Below are 23,486 nucleotides of genomic sequence, written 5' to 3' on the forward strand. Positions count from 1 at the left end.
TCCAGTGTCTTTGCCTCTTCCAACTGGTTTTGTGCTTTAGCCACACCCCAGATTACTTTTCCATTCACATTATAACAGAAGACAATTCAGGCTAGCCCCTTCAGTGGAGACGAAGGGCCACCCAAGTCTGGGGCTTGAAAACATCTGTGATCCACAGCTCTGCCTGCCCAGACTCCCCAAGGCAGGCAGGAAACTTGCAGCCAAGTTGTTGCAAATGGGGCATGTGGTTTCCTGGTCTGAGCCCCAGCTCTCCCTACGTGAAGCCCAGTGGTACAGTATGGGGAAAGAAGCACTTTTTACAGGCCATTGTGGACCTTTTTTCGCAGTTGCATCCCAGGAACCCAGGGTTCAGAGAGCATAGTACCCCCGCTTGTAAAAGGGAGCAAGGTGGAGGCCATACACACCCGGTGCCGGTCTGAGGGCTTCAGCTTCTGCTTCTGCTTGGCTTGTCTCTGATCTGCTCTCCAGAAACACCACCGCCTCACCGCAGAAGCACCAGCCCACTTCTGATCTCTCTGCTCTACTAGAGGTTGCTTAGGGCCTGCAGCCAATCCCCCACTGCGCTGTCATCTTAAGATCTCATTTCCACTTTGCAGAACTTAAAACCCACGTGTGCCCTGCTCTGGGTTTGTACTGCCCCATACTGAGGGCTCACTTTCTCTACTGCCGGAATTGTTTCTGCTCTGAAGCTTGGACCCAGCTCAGGAGTCTCTGCTGTGCCCCAGGGCCTGTCACATCCAAAAGGCCCAAAGTCAGCTTGAAGGTGGAGGCAACAGAGGGAGCTGATCTCTGGTGTTCTGATAGAGTTTGTCGTGAGCTTCTCTGCATGTGAAGTTGGAGCTTCAAATTAGGGAGGCCAAATGGAAAAAAAATAAAGGCCTGAACTTGGCTGAATATCGGAGTCCCTGTTCTGGCCACATTCTTCCACTTACTTTCCCCAAGTACTGCAGTCAGGGACTGTCCTTCCATTGAAGTTGAGCTTTCCAAGGGAGGGGTAGGGGATTGAATTGTCTTGCTTTGGGGGAAGCAAGAGCTGTTAACTGAAAAATCTGAGACTATTTTTCTTAAAAACAGGAAGCTGAGGGGTTGGTGGGGAGGAAGAAGACAAAAAGGGCTCATATTAGCGGGAGGGGGGGGCGGGGGGAGAAGGGAGGGAGAAAACCACAGCTGGAGGAACTCCTGCCCCCCGCAGGAGCATGGAGGGAAACTGCCCTAAGAGTCTACCTTGGAAATGTCTCTTAATAAATCCTCCCCATTCCCACCACGCTGGCTGTAATTCAAGTTCTGATTGTGTCTTACCTGCGGTATTGCAAGAGCTTTCACCACCCCTACACCCACTCGAAGCCAGGGTCCTCACTGTTGTCAGAGAACCTTTTATAAGGTTTATAAAACACAGATCTGATCAATCGCTTTCAACTCAGTTCTACAGCTATCTTTTTCGTTTCATTTCACTTATTTATTTATTTCTTGGCCATGCCGCACAGCACGTGGGATCTTACTTCCCTGACTAGGGATCGAACCCGCACCCCTAGCATTGAAAGCGTGGAGTCTTAACCACTGGACCACCAAGGAAGTCCCACCACAGCTATCTCAGTACACGTGCTGCCAAGCGAGTGCAACTCCACGGCTACTGGACAAGTTCCTTCTCAGGATGGGCCGGACACTGCTAAGTGTAGGGCTTTAAACCTGAGGAAAACGTGGTCCCACTGCTCCCCTGATTATTGCCTGCGGCAGTGTTTCTTAAACTGGGGTGGCATGCATTCTCATTTTATATGTGTGTGTGTGTGTGTGTGTGTGTGTATGTATATATATATATATGTATGTGTATATATATACTTTTTCCTTTAAGAGGGAATCTATAACTATTTAAGTTTCAGATACTCTATTCAACAGAAAATGTTTAAGCACCATAATTCTAGAGACCTATCTGAGGCCCTTTCGGTCTTATCTTTGGAGCTACTCTGACACAGTCCCTTCATTTCCATCACACTCTGCTATACCCTATGCTTTGTTACAACTAGGCCTGTAATCATTCTGATTCCTTTACTGTAAGCACCCTTTTCCTTCTTCTTTCCCTTCATCATTCCTGCTTCTGTACTGGTAAACTCCTATTCAATCCTTCCAGACCCCGCTAAAGTGGTCCCTTTCCTTTGGAGTCTACCCTATACCACCTCAGGCAGAAGAATTGCTCCCTTCTCTTTTCTCTGTGTCACTTTGTAGAAAGTGCTGTTGCAGCTTTAGCACACTGCAGTAGAGTTATTTATGACCTGTCTCTCTCTTCCTGGCTGCTATTGGAACTCCTAAAGACAAAGGACCCTACCTCTGTCCCTGGAGCACCCAAGCCAGCACATAGTTGGAACTTATCAGATGTCTGTTGAATAAACGAGTGAGACAACTCAGTTTAGTTCAGCACCGGAAACCACCTGGCATGCACAGCTGTGTGTCTCAGGCTCCTACTCAGCTATGAAAACAACTTCCTTAACCAGCAGGAGCCCTGAACATAAACACCTAAATCCGGATACAGTGACCGACATGAAGAGGGAGGGCTGAGCCTAGGAGTCTCTTTGACATCACTGCAAACTTCTTAGTTTTGTCCCACGTCCTCCCATCCCATCTCTCTGTCTAAGCACAGCCATCTACGTGGTAAGGTCAGATGTTCACGGAGGCTGGGAGGTTGGGTGTTCTCTCTGTGCACCCGGGGCTTTCTGCTCCAGTGGCATCAAACTGCTTATGCTCCCTGAACATTAAAGTCTAGGGGTTTCGATGTGGGGTCCAAGGACCCCTGGGAATCCAGGATCTGCAAGGTCTTCCCTTTTCCAACTACATTTCTGTGTGAGGCTGGATTTTCCTCATATGCTTCAACCAAAACAATGTATTAACAACAGACTGAATGCAGATGCAAATATGAGAATCTAGCTGTCTTCCGTTCAGACATTAAAAAGATTTGCCAGCTTGGTGCTTTGCGACCACCTAGAGGAGTGGGATAAGGAGGGAGGGAGGAAAGCGCAAGAGGGAGGGGATATGGGGATATATGTATGCATATAGCTGATTCACTTTGTTATACAGCAGAAAATAAACAACACTGTAATCATACTCCAATAAAGATGTTAAAAAAACTCAAAAAACAAAACCAAACAAAAATTTGAAAAAGCATAAAACAATGCCACTCCTCTCACTCTTTTTTAAAAAAATACTTATTTTTCACAAAAATATATAATTTAGGTTCACATGTAATCTATTTACTATTGTTATTTTAAAATTAATACATATTTTAAGATTCCTGTTTTCATTTCAAAGTGGTAAATATAAAAAGTTCTTTGGATTTTAATGATTTTTTTTTAAAGAGTATAAAGGGGTCCTGAGATTAAAAAGCTGGAGACCCACTGCATTAGCCTATATCATGCCTCTGGTTCTTTGCCTATGCTGTATCCCCTGCCCAGAATATAGTTCCTGTTCCCACATTTGCCTGGAAAATACTAATATAACTATAAATATTGCCCTAGTTCTCCCCTTCTGTGGAGTCATTCATTCCTCCTTGTATTCTACCATATCCTGAAAACATTTATTTCTCACATCTCTGCGTTGTTTAGGCATCTGTCTCCCTGACCAAACCGCAAGCTCTCTAGCATCAGGAACCCTGTCTAATTAACCTCATTTTCAGTGCTCAGTGTAGAGACCATGACTTATGAATATTTGTTGAATGAATGGACTAAAATCAGGAGGTCTGAATTTTAGTTCCAGTTCTGCCTCTGACTAGCAGTGTGACTGTGGACTAGTCACCTGACCTCCCTGACACTCAGTTTCCTCATTGGCAAAATGAGAAAATTAGCTAATCTCCAAGGTCCCTTCCCGCTTTGACATTCACGTCTGGGCTGACTAGTAGGTGTAGGATGACTTGGAATAAATATTGGTGTGAATCCCATATGAAAATAGTTGCATTTATCACAGTCAGTAATATTAACTGAATTGGGACGGTCCTTTCTTTCTTCCAACAACTTAAAGAATGGAAACTCTTGCCTCTTTTGGTTCTGGGTCTTCCATGGGTGTGTCCTCAGCTGACCACCCTGGATTGAGCCAAGCTTTCCCATATATTTACTGTGACATGTTTGACCTCTAGGTCTTAGCACCATCCCCCACCTTCGGCCTCTTCAGTAGCGAAAAAGCCCCTTCTCTTGCTGGGATGGTATGGAAAGAAGAATGAGATAGGCACACATAGAAGTCCATGACTTTGTTCAAGCAAAGATTTCCCTTACCTTCCAAGAGCTGTCAGAGGCCTGAATCAGGGCACACAGTAGGTCTTGGAGAATCATCATTTTCTGTTTTAGAACCAGCTCACTCTGTAGGGCCTCCTGGGGGGCAAAATGCAAGAGGGTAAGATTAAGTTGGAGGAGAAGGGAGCAGATGGATGGAGGAGCTGAGGGGAGAATTCACATGTTACTTACTTTGAGGTACTCAGAAAGCTGGATGATTTTCTAGAGAGAAAGAAAAAGGGTATTTAAGAAGATTGTAGGTTCCCTGAAATCCTAGAACATGGAACCCGAGCCAGGATTGGCTTGTGCTGAGTCAACTTTCTTCCTTGGCTCAGGGTCCTTCCAGGCCCCCAGGTCTATGCTCATCCAGGAAGAGGGTACCCCTCCATCCCAGCTGAGTTTACCGTGGAATTCCAGAATGTCAGACCTTGGAGGAGCTTAGATGCCACCTGACTCAACACCTTCACCATGGGGATTTTCTTACCGTGTCTAGAACTGCAGCTCCATAACTGGAAGAGAAGAAAAAAACAAAAAACAAAAATGAAAATGGATCAAAGAAATAAGAGTGTCAGGAGGCAGAGTACTGATTCCTTCTCTGATCTCTTCTGAAGAGCCAATGGGGAAGCGGGGGGAAGGCCTTCCTTTTTCTTAATTAAGGTGGACGTGGAAGTTCCTTGTGCTCCTCTCCACATTCTGGGGGAGGGTTCAGGTAAAAGCTTAGAAGAGAGGAATGGATGGGCTGTGAAGGAGTTGAGGTCAGGAACATGAAAGGTACTCACTTGGTTTGCTGACTGGCGTCATTCTTAATTGTTGGCTGTGTTTCTTCTGCCTTTGTCTGAGTGCCTGAGGGATAGGGATAGGGTGATTCAGAGCCCATGGGAGAGGCAGTGAGGGAAGTGGGGAGGGATAGGGACTCTCCACCGCCAGCGAGTGGAAATGCCTCGGCCCAGTGAGTGAGGAAGGCCCTGCTCTTACCACGGTGGTGTTTGGGTGGCTTCTTGATGAGAGAGTCCTGTGGTGGAAGGCCCCCAGCCTGGGAGGGGAGGTGGTCAGCCGGATCCCTCCAGGCGCCTGAGGGAGGATGGTGTTGGGTTGCAAAGACCTCGGAGCTGGTCCCTGACACCTGGAAAGCAAGTGGGGGATGCTGAGAGCCTCTTAGAACAGGATTCTCCAGCTGACTGCAGAAAGATGAGCCAGTGATCGTTTCGGGTCCAGAAAACCAAAGGACCCCATTCAAGCCTTCAAAGCTACAAGGTTATCCCTGCTCCTGCCCTTTCTTGTCCTGGCTGGTGGGATCGGTCCTCCTCAGTTCAGGCAAATGGGGAGCTGGGCTTGTCTCCAATTACTCTCTCTAGAGTCCCTGATCCCGGAAAGAGAACCGGTCTGAGGTGGGAGTGAGGGGATCTGGGATCAGGTCCTGCCTTTTCTTGGTCTCAGTCTCCTGGCTGTATAATGAGGAGCTTGGAGTAGATGGTGTCCAAGGTGCCGTCCTATTCTAGAGGTGGTTTCCTTCCTCTTATTAACAGCTGGACTATTGTTGAGGTTTTGTGTGAAGAGAAGGTAAATTAGGCAGCTGTAGGGAGGAATGCAGCAGTAGTTGTCACAATTTTGCCTGCTATTTTTATATTTTCTTCTTACAAACTAAAAATTTTTATGCTTGTAACATAACACTAAAAGGCTAGGAAATGCCTGTGGCAGCTAATCATGCAGACTAACTCAATCTCAAGAAACCTGAAATAACTGATAGGCTCAGGAAGAGTTCTTTAGGTAACTGTGTTTTCTGTTCTTTTTCTCCTTAAAATTATTTTTTCAACGAAAGCACATAGAAACCTTCTTGCCTTAGAAAGTACACAGTTGGTTTTATTTTACAGCTGGGCTCAAGGATCATTTTTCAGAACAGCACCTCCTGTTGTGGATAACATATGCACTGGTTCAGAAGGCCCAACAGAGCACCTATTCAGGGGACAGTACAATACCAGTTACTCCCAGGGAATCCGGAGGACCCATCCCTGCTGTCCACATGCTCACAACGTGGATAGGAAGACACAGATGGTTAGCTGGCTGAGCTCATTTCAACATACCCTGGGTTTTGCCAGCACTGCTCCTTCCCAGGGCAGAATAATGGGCCTTCTAAAAGTTACACAATATTTGAGGATTTATAACCTCATAAAAACCACAGAGAGCAGAGGTGGCCTGAAGAAGCTAGGGAAGCTAGGGCTTCCTGGGCCAGATGCGGCCTTAGGTGAACGATATTGGAATTGGGATGGCCCAAGAGAAAGAGAGAAGGTGGATGATGCAGCAGCCTTACAGAAGAATAGAGATGAGAAATGTGTGTGTGTGTGTGAGTGTGTGTGTGTGTGAGATTTGAGGGAGACGTTAAGAAGATTGGTCTGTGTCCCTGGCCTACAGTAAGCATTCATTGAATGTTTGTTGAATGACGGATGAATGAATGCTGTAGAAGATACGTCTAGATAGACTGAATTTGAACTAATACTAGAAATTAGCTATGGAATTGTTTTTAAATGATTCTTTTTTCTCCTAAAAGGCAAGTGCAAAACAAAAAAATAGCTAAACAAAAAAACCCCCCAAAACACAACAACAAAAATATCTGTTGAGTAAGTGGCTAAGGGAGACTTTATGATGACTGAGGAAGGAGGGACTTCATTTAAATCACTTCCTAGTGAACTTGAGCCCACCCACCTGCCTTGGTGCTGCACCCCATCCCCTCCAGAGAAGTGTGTCCCTCGACATGGCCCACCTGCTGTCTGGGGGAAGAAATCCTGTTGGCCCAAGACAAGGGCTCCTTGAGGTCAGTCGCCTGGCCTGGCTCCCTGGCCTGCGGGCTCTGTGCCTTGCCTTTCTCTTCCACCTTCAGGTTCCTCTGCCTGAAAAACTGCTGTTGTCGTGCCCTCTGGAGCTGTTCCCTCTGCTGGGTTCTCAGCGCCTTCCCCACCTGGCGGCAAGTGGTCACATTGGGGCGGCAGCGGCGGCTCTCACGGGTCTCCTGCCAGCGCTCGCACTTGGCCTCGTAGCTCTCAGCCCACCAGGCCAAGCCAGAGGCAGGCCTAGGGTCTGGGTTGATCATGATGACCTCGTGAGCATCTGTTGTGCTTGGCTTCCAGTTCCTGGAATAGCTGCCCGGATCTGCCAAGTGCCAAGAGGGAGGCGAAGAGGAGGGGTCAGGAGATGGGCCGAAAAATGGCCATCTCCCTGGACGAGGGGGCAGAAATATCACAGCGTCCCACATGTGTGGGTTGACAACTGAAGAGGGGATGATGTCATGCGGGAACTCAGGACTTCTGGATTCAGCCTCTAGACTAATTTCTGCTCTTCTCTGGCCTGCATCTCCCCTTCTGCAAAGTGGCGAGATTCCTCTGGCTGCCACTTCTTCCTTGACCAAACATCTCACCCTGCCTCTAAGTTAGGGGAACGTGAGAAATAATTGATAAAAATCACTAAAAGCTTCTAGCCTTCTGGAGGGCAGATGGGGCTGTGTTCCTTTTCCAGGGACTTCTAAGGAACCAGTTAAACTGGCTCCCTGATCCCCAATCTAAAAGGAAAGCCAGAATCTTTACTGCTCTCTTGGCCCAGTTGTTACTAACATAGGTGAGTAACTTTTCTCAAGGCCTGGAGGTATAGCCAAACCCCTCGAGGTGCTACCAGTCCTATGGCCAGCACTCACTGTCCTCTGCTTAGCCTTTAGCAGCTATCTTGCCAGCCTGGACCGGGGCATGGTTCGGGAGGGACACCCCACGCTATTGCCTACAGTCATGGAGTCCTGACCTTGGTCCCTTGGCACTCCACTCCTAGCCAAGGACTGGGCTCTGACTCTGAGGTACAGGACCACCCAGATCCATACTGGCTGAGTATCACTGACCAAAACTCATTTCAGAGCTTTCAGCTCAGTATCTCTTCAAGTGGCAGGTTCCATTTTTTTAGAATCACCTCCCTGTTAGGGCTAAGTATGGTGCCAAGTCTGCTTTCCTTAGCCCAGACACAGATCGTGCCATCGAAACCAGCAATGATGTGGATTATACCTAAATAAGGCTATTGCCAAGAAAAAGGAAACCAAAGCAAACAAACAAAAACAGTAACCAAAGGTCCCCAGGGGAACCAGGCTTGGAGTAGAGGCCACAGTTGCTGCCCCTCTCCATGGCCTTACCTGCTACTCACATAAGCCCACCCTCACCCCTTCTGCCTTCTCTGTGCCCTTCTCTCTCTTTCCTACTCTCCCTCACCTGCCTTCTGCAAATTTGTTCATTCTCCTAGAATCCTCTGGTAGCTTGGCTGAGTTGGCGCTGGACATGGCTAAGCTGGATTCTGAGCACTGGAAATTCTGGTCCCTGGGGTCAGCCCGGAGACTGATGAAGGGAGGGGGACTTCCCCTTACAGCTGCCGCCTCTCTCTGTCCCACAGCCTCACTACCCACCGCCCTGGGAATCTAGCTCCCGGGGAGGTCAGTGGAGGGATTTCTCAGCTTCACCAACCAGGAGGCATTTGCTGGCTCTGGCCCCTCGGGTTTATTTATAGTCAGACAGACCCAACAGGTAGCAGCCTCTCCGCCCTTTCATTGGAGTTCCCTGCTCCTCCTGGATCAGTCTGGAATTCTCTGCAGGATTCTTGCTCTCTTTCTCTCTCTCTGGTCATACGACTCCTTACGGGGGGTGGTGGGGTCATGGGTGGGGCCGTATCACACCCTGAGAGGGAGTCTTACACAGTCAGACCCTGTTCGCTCTCCAGTGCCTGACTCTCCAGGCTTGGAGGGGCATCTTCTGGTCTTGGGCAGTGCTGACCCCAAGCAGAACTGTTAAGTTGTCAATGCTTGTCCGCTCGTCTCATCCCTGGGTGCTTCTCCCCTCTCTTTAGGCTTTTCTCCTCACTCCTACTCTGTAGGGTCCCCTCACTTCTCACCTGCCACTTTCTTTGTTTAAAAACTTAGGAAAGGATCTGAGAGGCCGATTCATATTCAATTATGAAGGACTGGGTGTGCAGGTAAACTCCACTTTCAGAATCTATACTTGTGGTGTCCTAAGCCATAGGCCCTAGTTATTCTGCCGTAAATGGGGGAGGCGAGGTGCCCCGACCCTGGACTCAGACTGTGTGGACTCCTGTCCTGGCCCTGTCATCTACTACCCACGTGCTTTTAAACAAGCTATTAACTGTCTCTATGTCTCTGTCTCCTCATTTATAAAGTGGGAACCTACCTCCTAAGGTTATGAGGATTAAAGAGAAAATGCATGTCAAGCATCTGGGACATAGCACACAAGAAATGTTAGCTTTTTAGAATAATATGATTATTACCACTCCTGTCCTCCAGATCTTGGATATCGAAGACTCAGTGCTATAAGACAAATGTCCCGAGCTAACCTAGCACTCCAGGACTGAGAATGCCTCATCCTCCAATTCCCCCGCCCCCTTTCTCTTTGAAGGGGCACTGTCTACCCCACGGAGGCAATGCTGGTCCCTGGTTGAAATCATATTTACTGTTGCTCTGTTCATCTGACTTCTGGGTGTAGGCTACAGGGAGAAAGGACAACTCTGTGGTCTGGATACAACTGCCATCTCAGTTAGGCCTGGCAGAAAGGCAAAGAAGAGAGGACTGCCTGCTTCTCACCTTTAAAATGTGGGGCGCTAGGTCCCCTCCCTGTTTGGTTCCAGGTAATCCCTCAGGCTTCGTAGACTAGGCAGATCCCTTGATTGTGGAGAATCCTCCTGCCTCCTGCTGTGAAGAAGAAAGGGCTGTTAGGGAGAGATAAGTGCGTGGGCTGTGTCTACGCTAGTTCACTGAAACGCATGGCTGCCCTGCTCTGTTTTCTGGGGGGGCAGACGTTAGCCCTTGCTACCCAAGCTCGGAGTTGCAGTGGGAAAGTCTCCTCAGAGATGTGAGTGTTCTCAGGCCCCCAGACTCTCACACTGGGTAGGATTTGGTGTGGCACACCTGGGTAGAATCATACCCAACTTTCCGGGAGGTCTTGGTTATTCTGATTTGCTTAAACACAAGAAGCCATGTGGACGGCTGACTGACAGAGATGGGCTCTAGAAGAAAATGGAAGGGGTCCCCATGTGCTTCAAAGAAAGGTCCCTGGGCCACTGCCCAGGCAGCCCTTGGTGGCATGACAGGGCCCAGCTGGAGCTCTGGGAAAGGGTGGTATTGGCTGGGGGAGACTGTGCTCACTGCCACAGGGGGAGATCTGGGCGCTGGCCTCACCTGACAGCGCTTTGTTGCTGACTTTCCCGGTCTTTGCTCCTAATTCCCTGCTGTGTGTGAGATAAATGGCCTCCTGCATGAATGAACGGTCTGGACTTCCTAGCCGAGAGCTCTCAGAGTGAGCTAGGAGAGAAGGGCCTGCACCCAAGCTGCTGGGCAGGCAGCTTGGTGCTATGGGGTCCCTGCTGTGAAGGGAGCTGTAAAATGTACCCCCCATCACTGGGGAGCCTGAACCCTTAGTCATCTGACTCACTGCTAATCTAATCTTATGGATGGAGCAGAGAGTGATGGAAGCTGTGCCTCTGGAGACCAACGCGGGACACTTTCCTGTGTACCCCACCCCCAACACTCTAAACTACAACATCCACTCCAGTGTCTCCCCTTCAGACCAGGGAAGCTGACAGACAGAGCCTCTTCTGCCCCACCCCAGAATCGGAGGTCCCCAACCTGGACACAAAAGCCTCCTCCTCAGTTACCTTGGGTCCCAGGCTCCAACCCAAGCAGCTCAGGAAAGCATCCCAGCTCCTGGGCAGATCTTGGCTCTGGTCTCTAATGGGGCAAGCTCTCAATCCATGGCTCTGGGCCCCCTTAGCATTTCCCTTCTTGGTACTGTCTTTCTTTTTGTACAGCAGCCTTGCTGAAACAGGAAACCACAATACTTGCTCACCCCAGTTCCTCTCTCTTGCTCTCTGGTGCGATCTGAGGGGCGCCTGAACCCTTGAGGCCTTCAGGGCTGGGCTCAGGAGCTCCTCCCACCAGCGGGCATCCCAGCCACCCTTTCTCTTGCTCTTCGATTGGTCTGAGCTCTCGGGCAGTTTCAAGTCAAAAATCCCTTTCGAGCTTAGACAAGGATGGGTCTCTGGGTCAGAGTCAAACCTTGCAGTTTCTATGAAGAGGAAAAAAAGGCCTTTTTGACCTAGAAGAGAGGTTCCACTGTAGGTTTTCATGTGTATCAGGTAGTTCTCTGTGTAAGGATTTTCTCTTTTCTTACTTTACTTCTTCCCAATCCTGGTGTTGTAAAGGCTTTTTGCTCTTCTAAAGTACTGTTTTTTTTTTTTTTTTTTCAGAATTCTGGAATGAGGTCAGCTCTGAATTTCCTCCTTTCTGAAGCAATGGGACGGGGGACAGGGGGTAGGGGAAGGTGAAAAGATGGTGGTTGGGTGGCTGGGAAATCAGGGAGCAATAGCAGGCAGAATCTTATGAAAATATTTCCTAGTCCACTGAACTAGGAAATGTGGGGAAAAACTAAAAGGAACTTATCTGTGTGCATTAAAAAGAAACTATTACAAATGTGATAGTCAGGAAATTTCCAAGAAGTTCAGTATAAGATGGTGGAGAGGGAACCGGATTGGGACAAGTTGACTGAGTAGCTTTGTAACCTTTGTGCAATTCATCTTGTCTGAATGGTCCGTTCAGCGTCTGAATGGATGATTTATGGGGCTCCCATGAAGTCTAAGACTTCACATGTGAGGCACGTAATGAGACTTTTAAATAGCTGTGATAAGGTAACAATTATTAAGAGGTTGGGAGTATGTCACGATCTTCTCGGGTGCCTACTACTGCCTCCATTCTCTGAGGAGAAGAGAACAGGAGGAGGCAGGGGAAAATGAAGAGGATGGATTCTCAAGCACTGGGACTGAAGGGAAACGACATTCCCTCAGGATGAGAGACAATAGCCCAAGGTCCTGCGCCTGAAGCTTGGCACATGGAAATGGGGATGAGGACAGAGGGGCTGGGGAGCCCAAGATGGCAGAGTAAGAGAATGTTATGGGCACAGAAGTATGAGAAGGTTCTGGGAGTTTAGAGCGCTAGAGCATAAGAGAGGACAGGTGACGGTAATAGGAGTTCCTGTGGGCCAACTATTTGGGTTCCACTGAAAGTCAGAAAGAAATGTGTATGAAGATTGAAATCCCTTCTAGGGCTATGCATTCAATGGGATACCACCTCTACTTTAACTGGGGTTTGGAGAGGTTACAAGTGTGAGTTCAAGGTCACACAGGTTTGCCTGGCATCAGAGCCTGAGCTCTTAACACTATGTTCTGAGAATAATACAATTAATAAGGTTGTCATACCTATCTATCTATATGGACAGAAAGAAAGAGAAACACACACACACACACACAGAGAACTCTGAATACAGAGAACGTACCTTATTTTCAAATGCCCATGAAGTGTCAAAAAATTCACCGTATTGATCATAAAGCAAGCATCATTAAAAAAAAGCAAACATTAGTGTAATGCATTGAAAATAGACAGGATTTGACTTTTAGTCTGCTGCTGCCCTCAATCAGTTGTGTGAGCTTGGCTTATTATTTTATTACTCTCCCAATTTCTTCATTCGTAAATGGGGAGGGCCCCTTCTGGAGCTGATATTTTCTGATCCTTTGCTTTCCGTTTAAAAATGTATTACCCTCAAAAGAATGATGTTGGACCCTTATCACATAAATAAAAATGAACTCAAAACGGATCAAAGACCTAAATGTAACAGCTAAAACTATAAAACTCTTAGAAGAAAACTTAGGGCAAAATCTTCAGGACATTGGATTTGGCAATGATTTCTTGAATGTGACACCAAAAGCACAGTTTGGGATGATGAAAAAGTTCCAGAAATGGATAATGGTGGATGGTTGCATAACAATGTGAATTACTTAAGTAGTGCCACTAAACTGTACGGTTAAAAATGGTTAAAATTCTAAACTTTATGTCGTATATTTTACCACAATAAAAATTATTATATTTCATGCATACAAAAGAATATAGAAAAAAGCAAACATTAAAACAACTTTATCTCTTACAGCAGGATTTTCTAACCATAGTACAGTAAAATTAGAAATAAATAGCAGGGCTTCCCTGGTGGCGCAGTGGTTGAGAGTCCGCCTGCCGATGCAGGGGACATGGGTTCGTGCCCCGGTCTGGGAAGATCTCACATGCCGCGGAGTGGCTGGGCCCGTGAGCCATGGCCGCTGAGCCTGCGTGTCCGGAGCCTGTGCTCCGCAACAGGAGAGGCCACAACAGTGAGAGGCCCGCGTACTGCAAAAAAAAAAAAAAAAAAAAAAAAAAACAGCAAAAGTTGGAAGAAATAAATATTTCAACCTCTTGGGGAAAAAATCCTCCTGGTTTGCTCTTGAAATATAGAGGAAACCAAATCTGTAACTAAGAATGACTTGAAAACAATGCTAATGAGAATATTAAGAACAAAATCTATGAGATATGGCCAAGGCATAGTCTTAACTATTTTCATTTCTTAAATAAGGGGGTTTAAAAACAAATTAGCCATTTATTTATTTTCCAATAAATTTCTAAAAAAAGAAAGGAGGTAAGAATAAAAGGGAGATAAAAGGGGAAAGCAATAGGATAAGTTGGAATTTAGAGTAGAATTCATTTATTTATTCATAAATAAATTCAGGAACTGGTCCTCATGTGTGTTTGTGGAGAGAGGTATAAATACCAATAGAAAACAAAAGCAGTAAAATAAACTACTAGCAAGCCAAATCAATGTAAAAAAGCAAAAGCGTATCTGTAAAAATGTATAAATGATACATGGAAAGTAAATATAATTCAATGGAAACTAAAATAAATGTAGAGTTATTTGTGTAACTATGCTAGTGTTTTGAAAATCTGGATAAGATGGATTTAAGAAACTCTGCTTTACCAAATTAGACTCAAGTAGAGATAGACAGTCTAATCATCTGCTTGCCTCTACCTGAGGGTCCCCTTCCTCTAGTGTGGGTTAGTAAAGAGAAGGATTTAGATCAGGCCCCTGTTGAGTTGACCACCTGGCATTTACTGGCTGGCATTCTGTGCTTCTCCTCACTATTTCCAGGTCCCTTTGTTGATGGTCATATCCTGAACTTTGGGATATGGTCGCCTTGATAGATGCTGAGCCCTCTATGAGCTCCCATGAAGGGGTGAATATAGGATAAGAAACACTATGCTTTAGAACCCTGTTGCTTTACCCTTCACAACATCACACAGGGAGGTATAGGATTATCAGATTTTATGGTAGGGTTGGGGTAATGACCGGGGATCTCAATTATGAAAGAAAAAATTTTAAACTGTACGCTAGTATGACTTTTCCTATACTCCAAGAAACAGCACTATGAAGTTAACCCCTAGTTAACCCATGGAGGGCCCCCTATGGGTGCTACTAGTTCTAATCTTGTTCCCCCTTTCCACTCTACTGGATGACTCCTTATTCATTTTTTGGGAAATGGCAACCTTGCTCAAAAGAAGTTGTCCCTCCAGTATTTTCTCAGCAATGCCTTCCTGAAGTCTAAGTTACTCACTTTAGAATAAGTTCGCAGACATTCAACAGAATAGTACCTGGTGGCCTTGGCAACCCACATTTTGCCGAAGGTACCAGGGGTGTTTGGTGAGGGGAGCTTGGAACTCTAAGTCCTGCAGAGCAGCTCAGGGTGGGCATACTTAAGTCTGTTCCCATTCAAGTTTTCCCCAGTGCAGACTTGCAGACTTTCCTCTTTAGTCTTCCAAGTGTCTAGCTGCTAACTGTTTAATCGGATGTCCATACAAACATCCCTAGGACAAATATTCATTCTCAGAGGTGATACAGTCTAAACTCATCAGGAGAAGATAAGTATCTTCTGAACTTGTCCATTTGCAAGTTTGCTTCTCTAACAGTGGAGTTACAACTTCCCATTCATGGCAGGACAGAAGTCTCAGTCCTCTTTTTTGTTGCTTTGTGTCATCATTGTTGATAGAGGACCTTTTACTGTACTAAAACCTCCAAGTTACGCTGTGAGAGATGATCAATATTGGCATGAGATTCATCTATTGTATAGACGCTAAGAATCTGAAAGGCTTAACCCCAATGCACAGCTAACTGTGGATCCATTCTTGTGGGTCTCAGCACTGAGCAAGGAACAGGTTACTTTTCATCTGAGGCTCCTGAGAAGGACCATCTCACTGACTTTGACCTGGAAAGGCCCAGACAGGATGCAACTTTAAACTTGAGGCTGGGGTGGAAGGTGTGTGCATGCGTGTGTGTGTATGTGTGTGTGTGTGTGTGTGTGTGTGTATGTGTTAGAATGGACAGATAGAAAAGCGAAGAAGAAGGTAGGCCAGAAAAGGAGGGCCTCCCAGAAACCAATCTGTTTGGACTAAAAGGAAAAACTGGGTGTCAGTCTTCAGAGCAACTTAGTTTCTTCCTTTAGACTTTGTTTCGGATTGTGTCCCTTTGGGCCTGTCAGAATACAAAATAAGGCTTATCTCCGAATCAAATATCATCATGAGTTATCCCCTAGGTATGCCATACCCCTTTCTGAACTTTAAAAACTACTGCTTTTTAGGGTTCAATTAAAGCACTGCCCTCCTCTCCCCAGGGTGAGTTGTCCAATAACAGGACTCTGAGAACTTCTAGTTTATCACTAAAAAGCCACCTTATTTATTAAAAACAATATACTTACCTAAATTACTCAGCTACCAAAAGTCACTTGAGAAGAAATTAAAAATATGAAGCTTCTATTCTTTAAAACGTGCTCCCACTTACTCTACTTCACGTCCACAAGCCTGGGTCGTCCGAGCCAGTAACTGTCTGAAGCCAAGAATTCTAAGAACCTCAACCATGGTAACCGTACACACTAACACTGTAATTCCAGAGACGTTTGCTCTCTGGTAAGATTAGGTTATTTGATAGTGTTATCCTCTTTCTGAAACTGACAATTTTCCTTCCTAGTTTAAATTGTCATTTTTTGGCCACAGCTTCAGTTAAAGAATGCCAATTATTTCACAGATGGCCTCACATTCCCAAACTGTAATGTCCTCCAGAGCCTTTTCAATACATCTTACATCTACATTTCTACCCTAACTTTTCAGATCTGTTTTATACTCAGCACAATCTATTATCCATAACAGAGAATATTTGAATTGATGCAGTAAAATGAACCCAGACTGATCTCACCAGAGCGCTGACATGTTAGATGGCTGTCAGCCTGCTCTGCAGAGAGCATTCCAGGGCTCTGAAGACCAATAATGAAAGCAGCTTGGTGGAGAAATGGGTCAGAAGGCCTTCAGATTTTCTTTCATTTTCTTTTTTTTCAGTTCTATAAAGGGGTAATCTGATACCCTTAAAAGAATTTTTAAAATAGAAAAAGAAAGACCTCATCTTACCACCCAAACACAAATTAGTTTCATATTTTTTACATTCCCTTCTAGTTTTTGCCTGTATGCACACATCTTTTTCTTTTTAAATATAGATTTTGTGTTGTGAATCTACAGTTAAGTGTTTTCTTTCCACTTGATACTGTATTATAAATAGTTTTCATGTTTTTACCTTTTTTCACATTTTTACTTTTTAGTGTTGTCACAATCTTTCATAATGTGAGTGTGCTATGATCTGTTTAATAATTTCCTTATTATTGAATGACAGCCATGCCTCCCTAGCATTGCTCAGGATAATGATTAACCACTGGTTAATACCATTTAATAGACATAAAAATAACTATGAGTTATAATATTATAATTTTCTGTGATTACAATGATAAATTCAGAGCTGGGATAACTTTCAACTTTGGAACAAGATTACTTTATGTATCATATCTGATACGTCCTGTTGCTCACTCTGAAGGGTTTTGCCCTGAATGGCAGCCCAGGGCAATAGAGCAGCAAGGGTGCTCCAAAGTAGGCCTGCCTGTGTTGGAAGCCTGGCTTCACCTTTACTGCCTGTTTCAGTTTAGTAAATTATTTAACCTCTTTACATCTCAGTTTTTTCCTCTGTAAAATGACTATAATGATAATCCCTACCCTATGGGATTATTTAAAGATTATATGACCTAACACTTATATAGTACTCAGTACATGTTAGCTGTCACTATTATTTTAGCCCTTGTGACCTGTCAGTGGTGGAGGTAGTGGATCCTCAGTTGGATCTGCAGTTGTGTGAATATGAAGAAGTGGTTTCAGTGAGTTTTTGTCTGGTATAATTTCATAAGTATATCTATAGGATAAAAATGTTTAAAGTTATCACTTCAAAAGACCAATAAACATGTGGGACCTCTCCATCCATGAGATGATGGCAAAAGTTAAAATATGTAATCTTTTGACAATCTAAATATCTTTATTATCATTATTTTTTTGTGTTTAATAAAATATGTAACTTAAAAAATTTGTTTTTTAATTTTTTATTTTGTGGTACGCGGGCCTCTCACTGTTGTGGCCTCTCCTGTTGTGGAGCACAGGCTCCAGACGCGCAGGCTCAGTGGCCATGTCTCACGGGCCCAGCCACTCTGCGGCACCTGGGATCTTCCTGGACCGGGGCAGGAACCCGTGTCCCCTGCATCGGCAGGCGGACCCCCAACCACTGCACCACCAGGGAAGCCCAAATATATAACTTTTAAAACTCACTCAACGGACCAGGTTCTTTTAAGTATATGTGTTACACTACTCTGTGGAAGAAAAATATTTGATGTGCCTCATTGAGTGCCCCCCACATAAGTGTCTGGTAGGCCACTTAACTTCTATTTTTTATTGGACCAAATCAAATGTGTTCTGCCATAAATAATGGGAATCATAATAGCACCTATCTCATTTTGAGCACTAAGTGAGTTAATATTCATACAGTAGATTACTGTCTGAACATAGTGAGTATATGGAAATGTTGGCTAATAAATGAAGTTAAAAAATCATCCCAATGTGTTGATACTCTTTTTAGCTTTTGCATTACGTGATTGATAATTTGATTTATATGGAGATTATATGGAGGAACTTAATTTTATTTATATGGAGATTTTGGTCATTTCTAATTTTTAGCTTTTACTACAGTGCTGCCAGTGAGCACCTTCATGTATGCAGTTATGCGTTTTCTTCTTTTAAAATATATCCTTGAGGATGAACATCTCAGGAGTGGGTTTGCTGGAGCGGTTTCATGAAGACGTGGTTTCCTTCTGATGAGAAAGTTTTGCAGGAAGTGGGCCGGAAGGAGAAGAGCTAAGGTATAGGGCACTGCTGGAGATGGCAAAGTCAGGAGAGCTGCAGAGAGGTGAGAGTCCTCCTACCAGCATGATAGCTCAGTGCTGCTGGGTGTTGGCACGGAGGCAAAACCAGGGTGGTGTGGTGAAAAGAGTAATGGTCTGGAATCTGGAGAAATGACTTTTACATCCATCTACGCCTCTCTCCTGAAATGCAAAGTTGTTTTGTCTCTGTGGGTCTCAGTTTCCCCTAAAGCCTTTCCCAGTATTAGGGTCTAAGAGTCCTCTATTTCTGAAATGTTAATTAAATACCTTATACATGCCAAGATCTGTGTTTGGTACTAGGGATGCAACAATGAGTAAAAGACAGTAAGTCCCTTGATGTAGTCATGTAAGACAATTTAAAAGGTAAATTTAGAGTTGGTAAACTCAAGTGATAGGCAAATACGGAAATTTATAGAAGCATGGGAGAGGGGTGGGAGAGTACCCATCCCAGCCTTGAGGGGTGGGCCCTGGCGGAAGGGGGCAAGTTTTCCTAGAGAGGGTAGTGGTTGAGCTGTGTCTTAAAGGGTGAGCAGGATTTAAGCAGACTGTGGGGAGAGTGAAGAGTGTCCGGGCAGAAGAGGTGGCCTGGGTAGAGGTACAGTGGGAATAGCAGGGTGCCTTCAGAGGGCTAGCGGTTCCGTGTGCTCAGGGAATCCAAAGCATGGCAGGTGACCTGAGGTGTGTCTGGGGAGGTGGCCGAGGTCCTTGCACATCACTGTAAAGAGTTTAGGTTTTCTATGTACCATTTTACCCAAGGATGGCTTTGGGTATATGCTAGCCTCCGTTTGCAGCCAAGACTCTGTCTTGATTTCCCCATACCTTGACATTTCTTTCCCCTGGAGGCTCAGAGCACCTTGCTTTTGAGGATGACCACTAGCTGTCGCTATTGAACAGATCTGGCTTCCCGCAGCTAAAGGCGAATGGTGGTGTCCTAGGTTGCTAGCTCCCGGCGGCCCTACCAGATGCTTGAGTGTGCCCCGCCTCCTCTGGGTCTGTTCATACGTCCTGAGAGGTGACTTACAGTAGGCACGCAGTGAGGAGGTGGTGGTAGCCCTTGAGCAGAACCTGGGCAAGCTTGGGGAAGGAATTGTGGTGAAGTGCGGTCCACCACACCACCGCAGTCAGCCACTGGGTGGCGCTGCCACCACTGACCGCAGAAAGGGAGGCCTGTGAAAAGGGTAAGTCTCTGAATAGGACTGCTTTGCTGCTTTGGGGTGGGGTAACTTTTGCGTCCACTCTGTTACCTGGAGTTCGGGTGCCACAGGACTGGTCAAGGACAGTGTGAGGGAAGCCTGGAAGCACACCGACCCAACAGTCCCAGATCAGCCAACACTGCCATTTTTCGGGTCCTTCAGGCCTCACCCCTGGTCGGCGTGTGTTTTTTGACTTGTCCCCAGTTTCCACCCTTTGGTTCCAGGTCCTGCAATGAGCCAATACCCCCTTCCCTTTGGCTTCTGTTTCCTTATTTTCCTTCCCAGTAACTCCCATCTCCAAAGCCTCCCCATTCAGCAGGTGTTCATCTGGGACTTTTCTTTTTTAGGAATCCATTTCCCCCTCTCCTTTTTCCTGTGGCATTGCTGTTCGCTGTGAGTCTGTGTCCTCACCCTGTGTGTTCGGATCTGTGCAGACTTAATTCTACTTCTCCTGGCTTTTTTGCCTCTGGGCGTTGTAGTTCTAAGCACTATTTTACCTTTTTAAAAAATTCTCTCTTTTCTTGTCTGCCTTTTCTTTTCACATTTGCCCTGTCTTCGTCCCTGTCTCCCATTCCCCCACCTATAAAAACCAGAGAATTTAGACATATTCTAAGTCTAACTAGAAAACTTGTGAGTCTAACAACTAGAGAAGTTAAAGGAGTTAAAGTCTAACAACTAGCGGGGGAGGATATAGCAAGTAAGGGGTATCCCGACTTTTCTTGGCATCCTTCATGAACTGGTGACCCTCTGGGGTGGGCTGGTGATCTAGGGGTGCTGAGAGGCTGACACTGAGGCAGACTTGCTGGAGACATTGTAAGGCAGCATGGGTACTTATGTGTTTTTCTTTTCCCTTAATGCTGCAAGCTAGTTTGGTTCTCATACCTCCCTCGAGAAATTAAGGGATGCTTCTGGGACTTGATTAGCATATGTGTCCCTGTGCTCTGGGATGGGCACTAAAGAAGAAGAATGTGGGTTCTTGGCAAATTCCCTGGACAGCAGACAATGCCAAAAGGGGTAAGGGTTCTACCCAACATGTAGCAACCTCAGAGGGGAACAGGAGCACACTCTGAACCAAGGGAAGGTTAGGCCTGTAACTAAGGTCCCAAAGGACTGGTTAGTAGCATGACATACGCTGACTTCTTCCTCTCACACAACTTTGGAGCCTTAGTCTCCAAAGGGGATGTGTTGCAGGGACTACTGGCGTGTAGGGAGAAAAATATTAGAATTTCTCTTTATTTTTTTTATCTTGTCTTTTTAAGATTTCTATTTTTGCATATGTTTTGTGCTAGTAAATATTACATGCATATATTATATAAATAGTAGCTATATATCTATTAGAAATACATATGCCTAATCATTTTTTAATGATGAAGTGTGGGATCCAAAGTTTCAGAGATCACTGCTCTGGAGAAACTTTGGAGCTTGCCATGGACTCTAGCGGAGGCCTGTGGTGCTGGCCCAGAGCAGCCCAGCTGAGGAGAAAGGCCGAGCCTGTGTGGACAGACTTGGCAGCAAGGTGGGACTTAGTTGTCCTTGAGAGGGAGCTCTCCAGAAACAGTAGCTGGATGACTGTCCCCCATGCCCATGTGAGTCACAGCCTTTGAGGTCACCTCAGGGTCCCCTGCTACCTGATATCTTAGGGCCTTTTATTACATTCTTTGCTGAGGAGAGGTTTCATAGTTTCTCAAAGGGAAATTTGAAGAGGTGAGAGGCCTAGGATATTCTCCAGCATGGGGGGAGCTGTGACTGATTAGGACTTTGCAGATGGTCAGTGGGAGGGGATCCTGTCACCATGGTTAGGAGCCTGGCATCTTAGGGACTGTGTCCTTCTGCTCTGGCTGTATCTCAGACTTGTTTCCGAGGTGATTTACATTTGTGACAAATACTTGTGGTTGCCTAACGGAACCCCATTTTTGTTTGGGGTGGACATGTGCTCAGCTGAAAATTCCATTTCTCAACCTCTCTTGGAGGGAGAGGTGGTCCCAAGATGTGACCCTAGCCCAGGGGATGTAAGCTGAAGTCCTGGCTGGGGCTTTCCCATTGGCTGTTTATTAGGGGTCAGAATCAGCTGGTGCACACATTTGGCCCTTCACATTTCTCTTTTTTTTTTTGGCATGATGCTGAAGGTGGGGCAGCTGTCTTGTGACCCCACTGTGACAAGGAGGAAGATGGATAATTGGAGATATAGAAGGAGCCTGGCTGCCGGAGGTGCTGGTCTGCTCTTCCCAGACTTTTTGTTATGGAAGGAAAAGAAATCTCTATTTGATTCAGCCATTGCAGGGGTTTTTCTGTTGCTCCCAGGGGAATGTAGTGCTAGCGAACATGAAGGTGGACTCAGGGCTCGCAGACACTTGGGTTAAGGCCATGACTTCAGGCAAGATGCTGACGTACTTAGAGTTGAAGAACATGAGCGTCCCCTGTCTCAGGGAGCCCTTGTTCCCTCTTCTTCTCCAGCAATGATGGAAACAAGCTGTCCTGTTACTTGCAAGTCCTTGGAAGAGGAGAGAGGCATTGAGCTGGCCCTTTAAGAATTACTAATTCTGTTAAGAATGTGGAAATTGAAAGTCAGGGTGAGTGCTGGAGCCGGCTGTGCAGGTTTGAGCGAACGGATGGTGCTTAGCTCCGCTAATACAAATTCAGTGGTGGCAACTGGTGGCTGCAAATCGGCCATGGTGAGAGTATTTGTATCATGGAAGTAGGCAAATATTACACATCAGGGCTTTTTTCTTTTTTTTTTCTTTTCGGGAGAGCCAGTTGTTAAGTATTTACCAACACACCCTTGGAAAGACCACAAGTTTAGTTTACTAACTACCTTAATATTGTTTCATAGCTTCTCTGCTTTCCCCATGCTGTCTAATAAGTTATAAGTGAGCAGAATCAAGAAGCAGCTGATTTCTACTGAACTCAGGCTGAAGTCTTTTATGTATTTATTTTTAAAGATCCTTGAATTTTATTTACTTATTTATTTATTTGGCTGTGTCGGGTCTTAGTTGTGGCATGCAGGGTCTTTTGTTGTGCACGGCTCTAGGCATGGGCTTAGTTGCCCCGAGGCATGTGGGATCTTAGTTCCCCAACAGGGATCCAACCCACATCCTCTGCATTGGAAAGCGGGTTCTGAACGACTGAATCACAAGGGAAGTCCCAGACTGAAGTCTTATTATGTCTTTGGGCCTAAGGTGAGCCCTGAAAGTTCAGCCTGAAGGCAAAACTAATTTTAATCTGAATTTGGCTGTAAATTTGTCATCCAGTCGAGCCCCTGTCTTGGCATTCGTCTCCTTTCCACGTCATCAGCCTCCTGCCCCCATCCTGTCGACAATCTACAGGGCCTCAGCTCTTGCACACCTGGCTTCTTGCCCCAGTTGTGCCACCCACAGAAGCCCCCGATTCTGGGTCTGGAACAGCAGTTTCTCACTTGCATCCACACACCTTATGATCTTCCTTATGAGCACACCACATGCTCTTCTTACGATGTGACATGACACCCCTCTATCAAGAGGTGGGGTCTGTATGTCCTGTCCTTGAAATGGGGTGGATCTTCATAAAACTGCTTCACTAATAGCATATGGTTGGTCGTAATGGGCAATACAGCTTCTGCCTGGCTCTGTCTCTCAGGACACATGCCTTTGGAGCCCGGAGCCACCATGTAAGAAGTCCGGCAGTCCTGAAGCTGCTGTTCTGAGAGACCACGCGGAGAGGCCACAGAAAGCTAGAGATGCCCAAGGAGCCCTCAGCTGTTCCAGGCTCCAGCCAGCCCAGTCTTTCCGGTTCAGGCGCAGGCTGCATGTGCGATGGGGCCTGCAGATGATTTAGTGCCTGGCCTTTGAGCCAGCCCAGCTGTGCTGAGTGGAGCAGAAGTGAGCTGTCCCCC

General features: G+C 46.0%; 1 protein-coding gene across 3 annotated transcripts in view; it reads right to left on the reverse strand.

Moving 5' to 3' along the window:
* Positions 1-15,988, reverse strand: part of LOC309799734 (TRAF3-interacting JNK-activating modulator-like) — a 27,111-nt gene extending 11,123 nt beyond the window's left edge. For 2 of the 3 annotated variants that reach the window (XM_082613217.1, XM_082613218.1), the window contains exons 1-9: positions 15,882-15,988; positions 10,935-13,488; positions 9,865-9,972; positions 7,009-7,394; positions 5,226-5,373; positions 5,030-5,093; positions 4,735-4,759; positions 4,443-4,472; positions 4,254-4,349 (exon numbers count right to left, since the gene is read on the reverse strand). In XM_082613217.1, coding sequence (XP_082469343.1) covers positions 4,254-4,349; positions 4,443-4,472; positions 4,735-4,759; positions 5,030-5,093; positions 5,226-5,373; positions 7,009-7,335 — 690 coding nt within the window. In that variant the 5' untranslated portion in view covers positions 7,336-7,394; positions 9,865-9,972; positions 10,935-13,488; positions 15,882-15,988. Of the gene's footprint in view, positions 1-4,253; positions 4,350-4,442; positions 4,473-4,734; positions 4,760-5,029; positions 5,094-5,225; positions 5,374-7,008; positions 7,395-9,864; positions 9,973-10,934; positions 13,793-15,881 lie in introns of those variants that run through there. The other variant, XM_082613219.1, reaches the window with a different exon arrangement.
* Between the last annotated feature and the right edge of the window lie 7,498 nt (positions 15,989-23,486).

Source organism: Mesoplodon mirus, assembly GCF_964341445.2.
Source record: "Mesoplodon mirus genome assembly, chromosome: 3".
In the NCBI taxonomy this organism is placed as follows: domain Eukaryota; kingdom Metazoa; phylum Chordata; class Mammalia; order Artiodactyla; family Ziphiidae; genus Mesoplodon; species Mesoplodon mirus.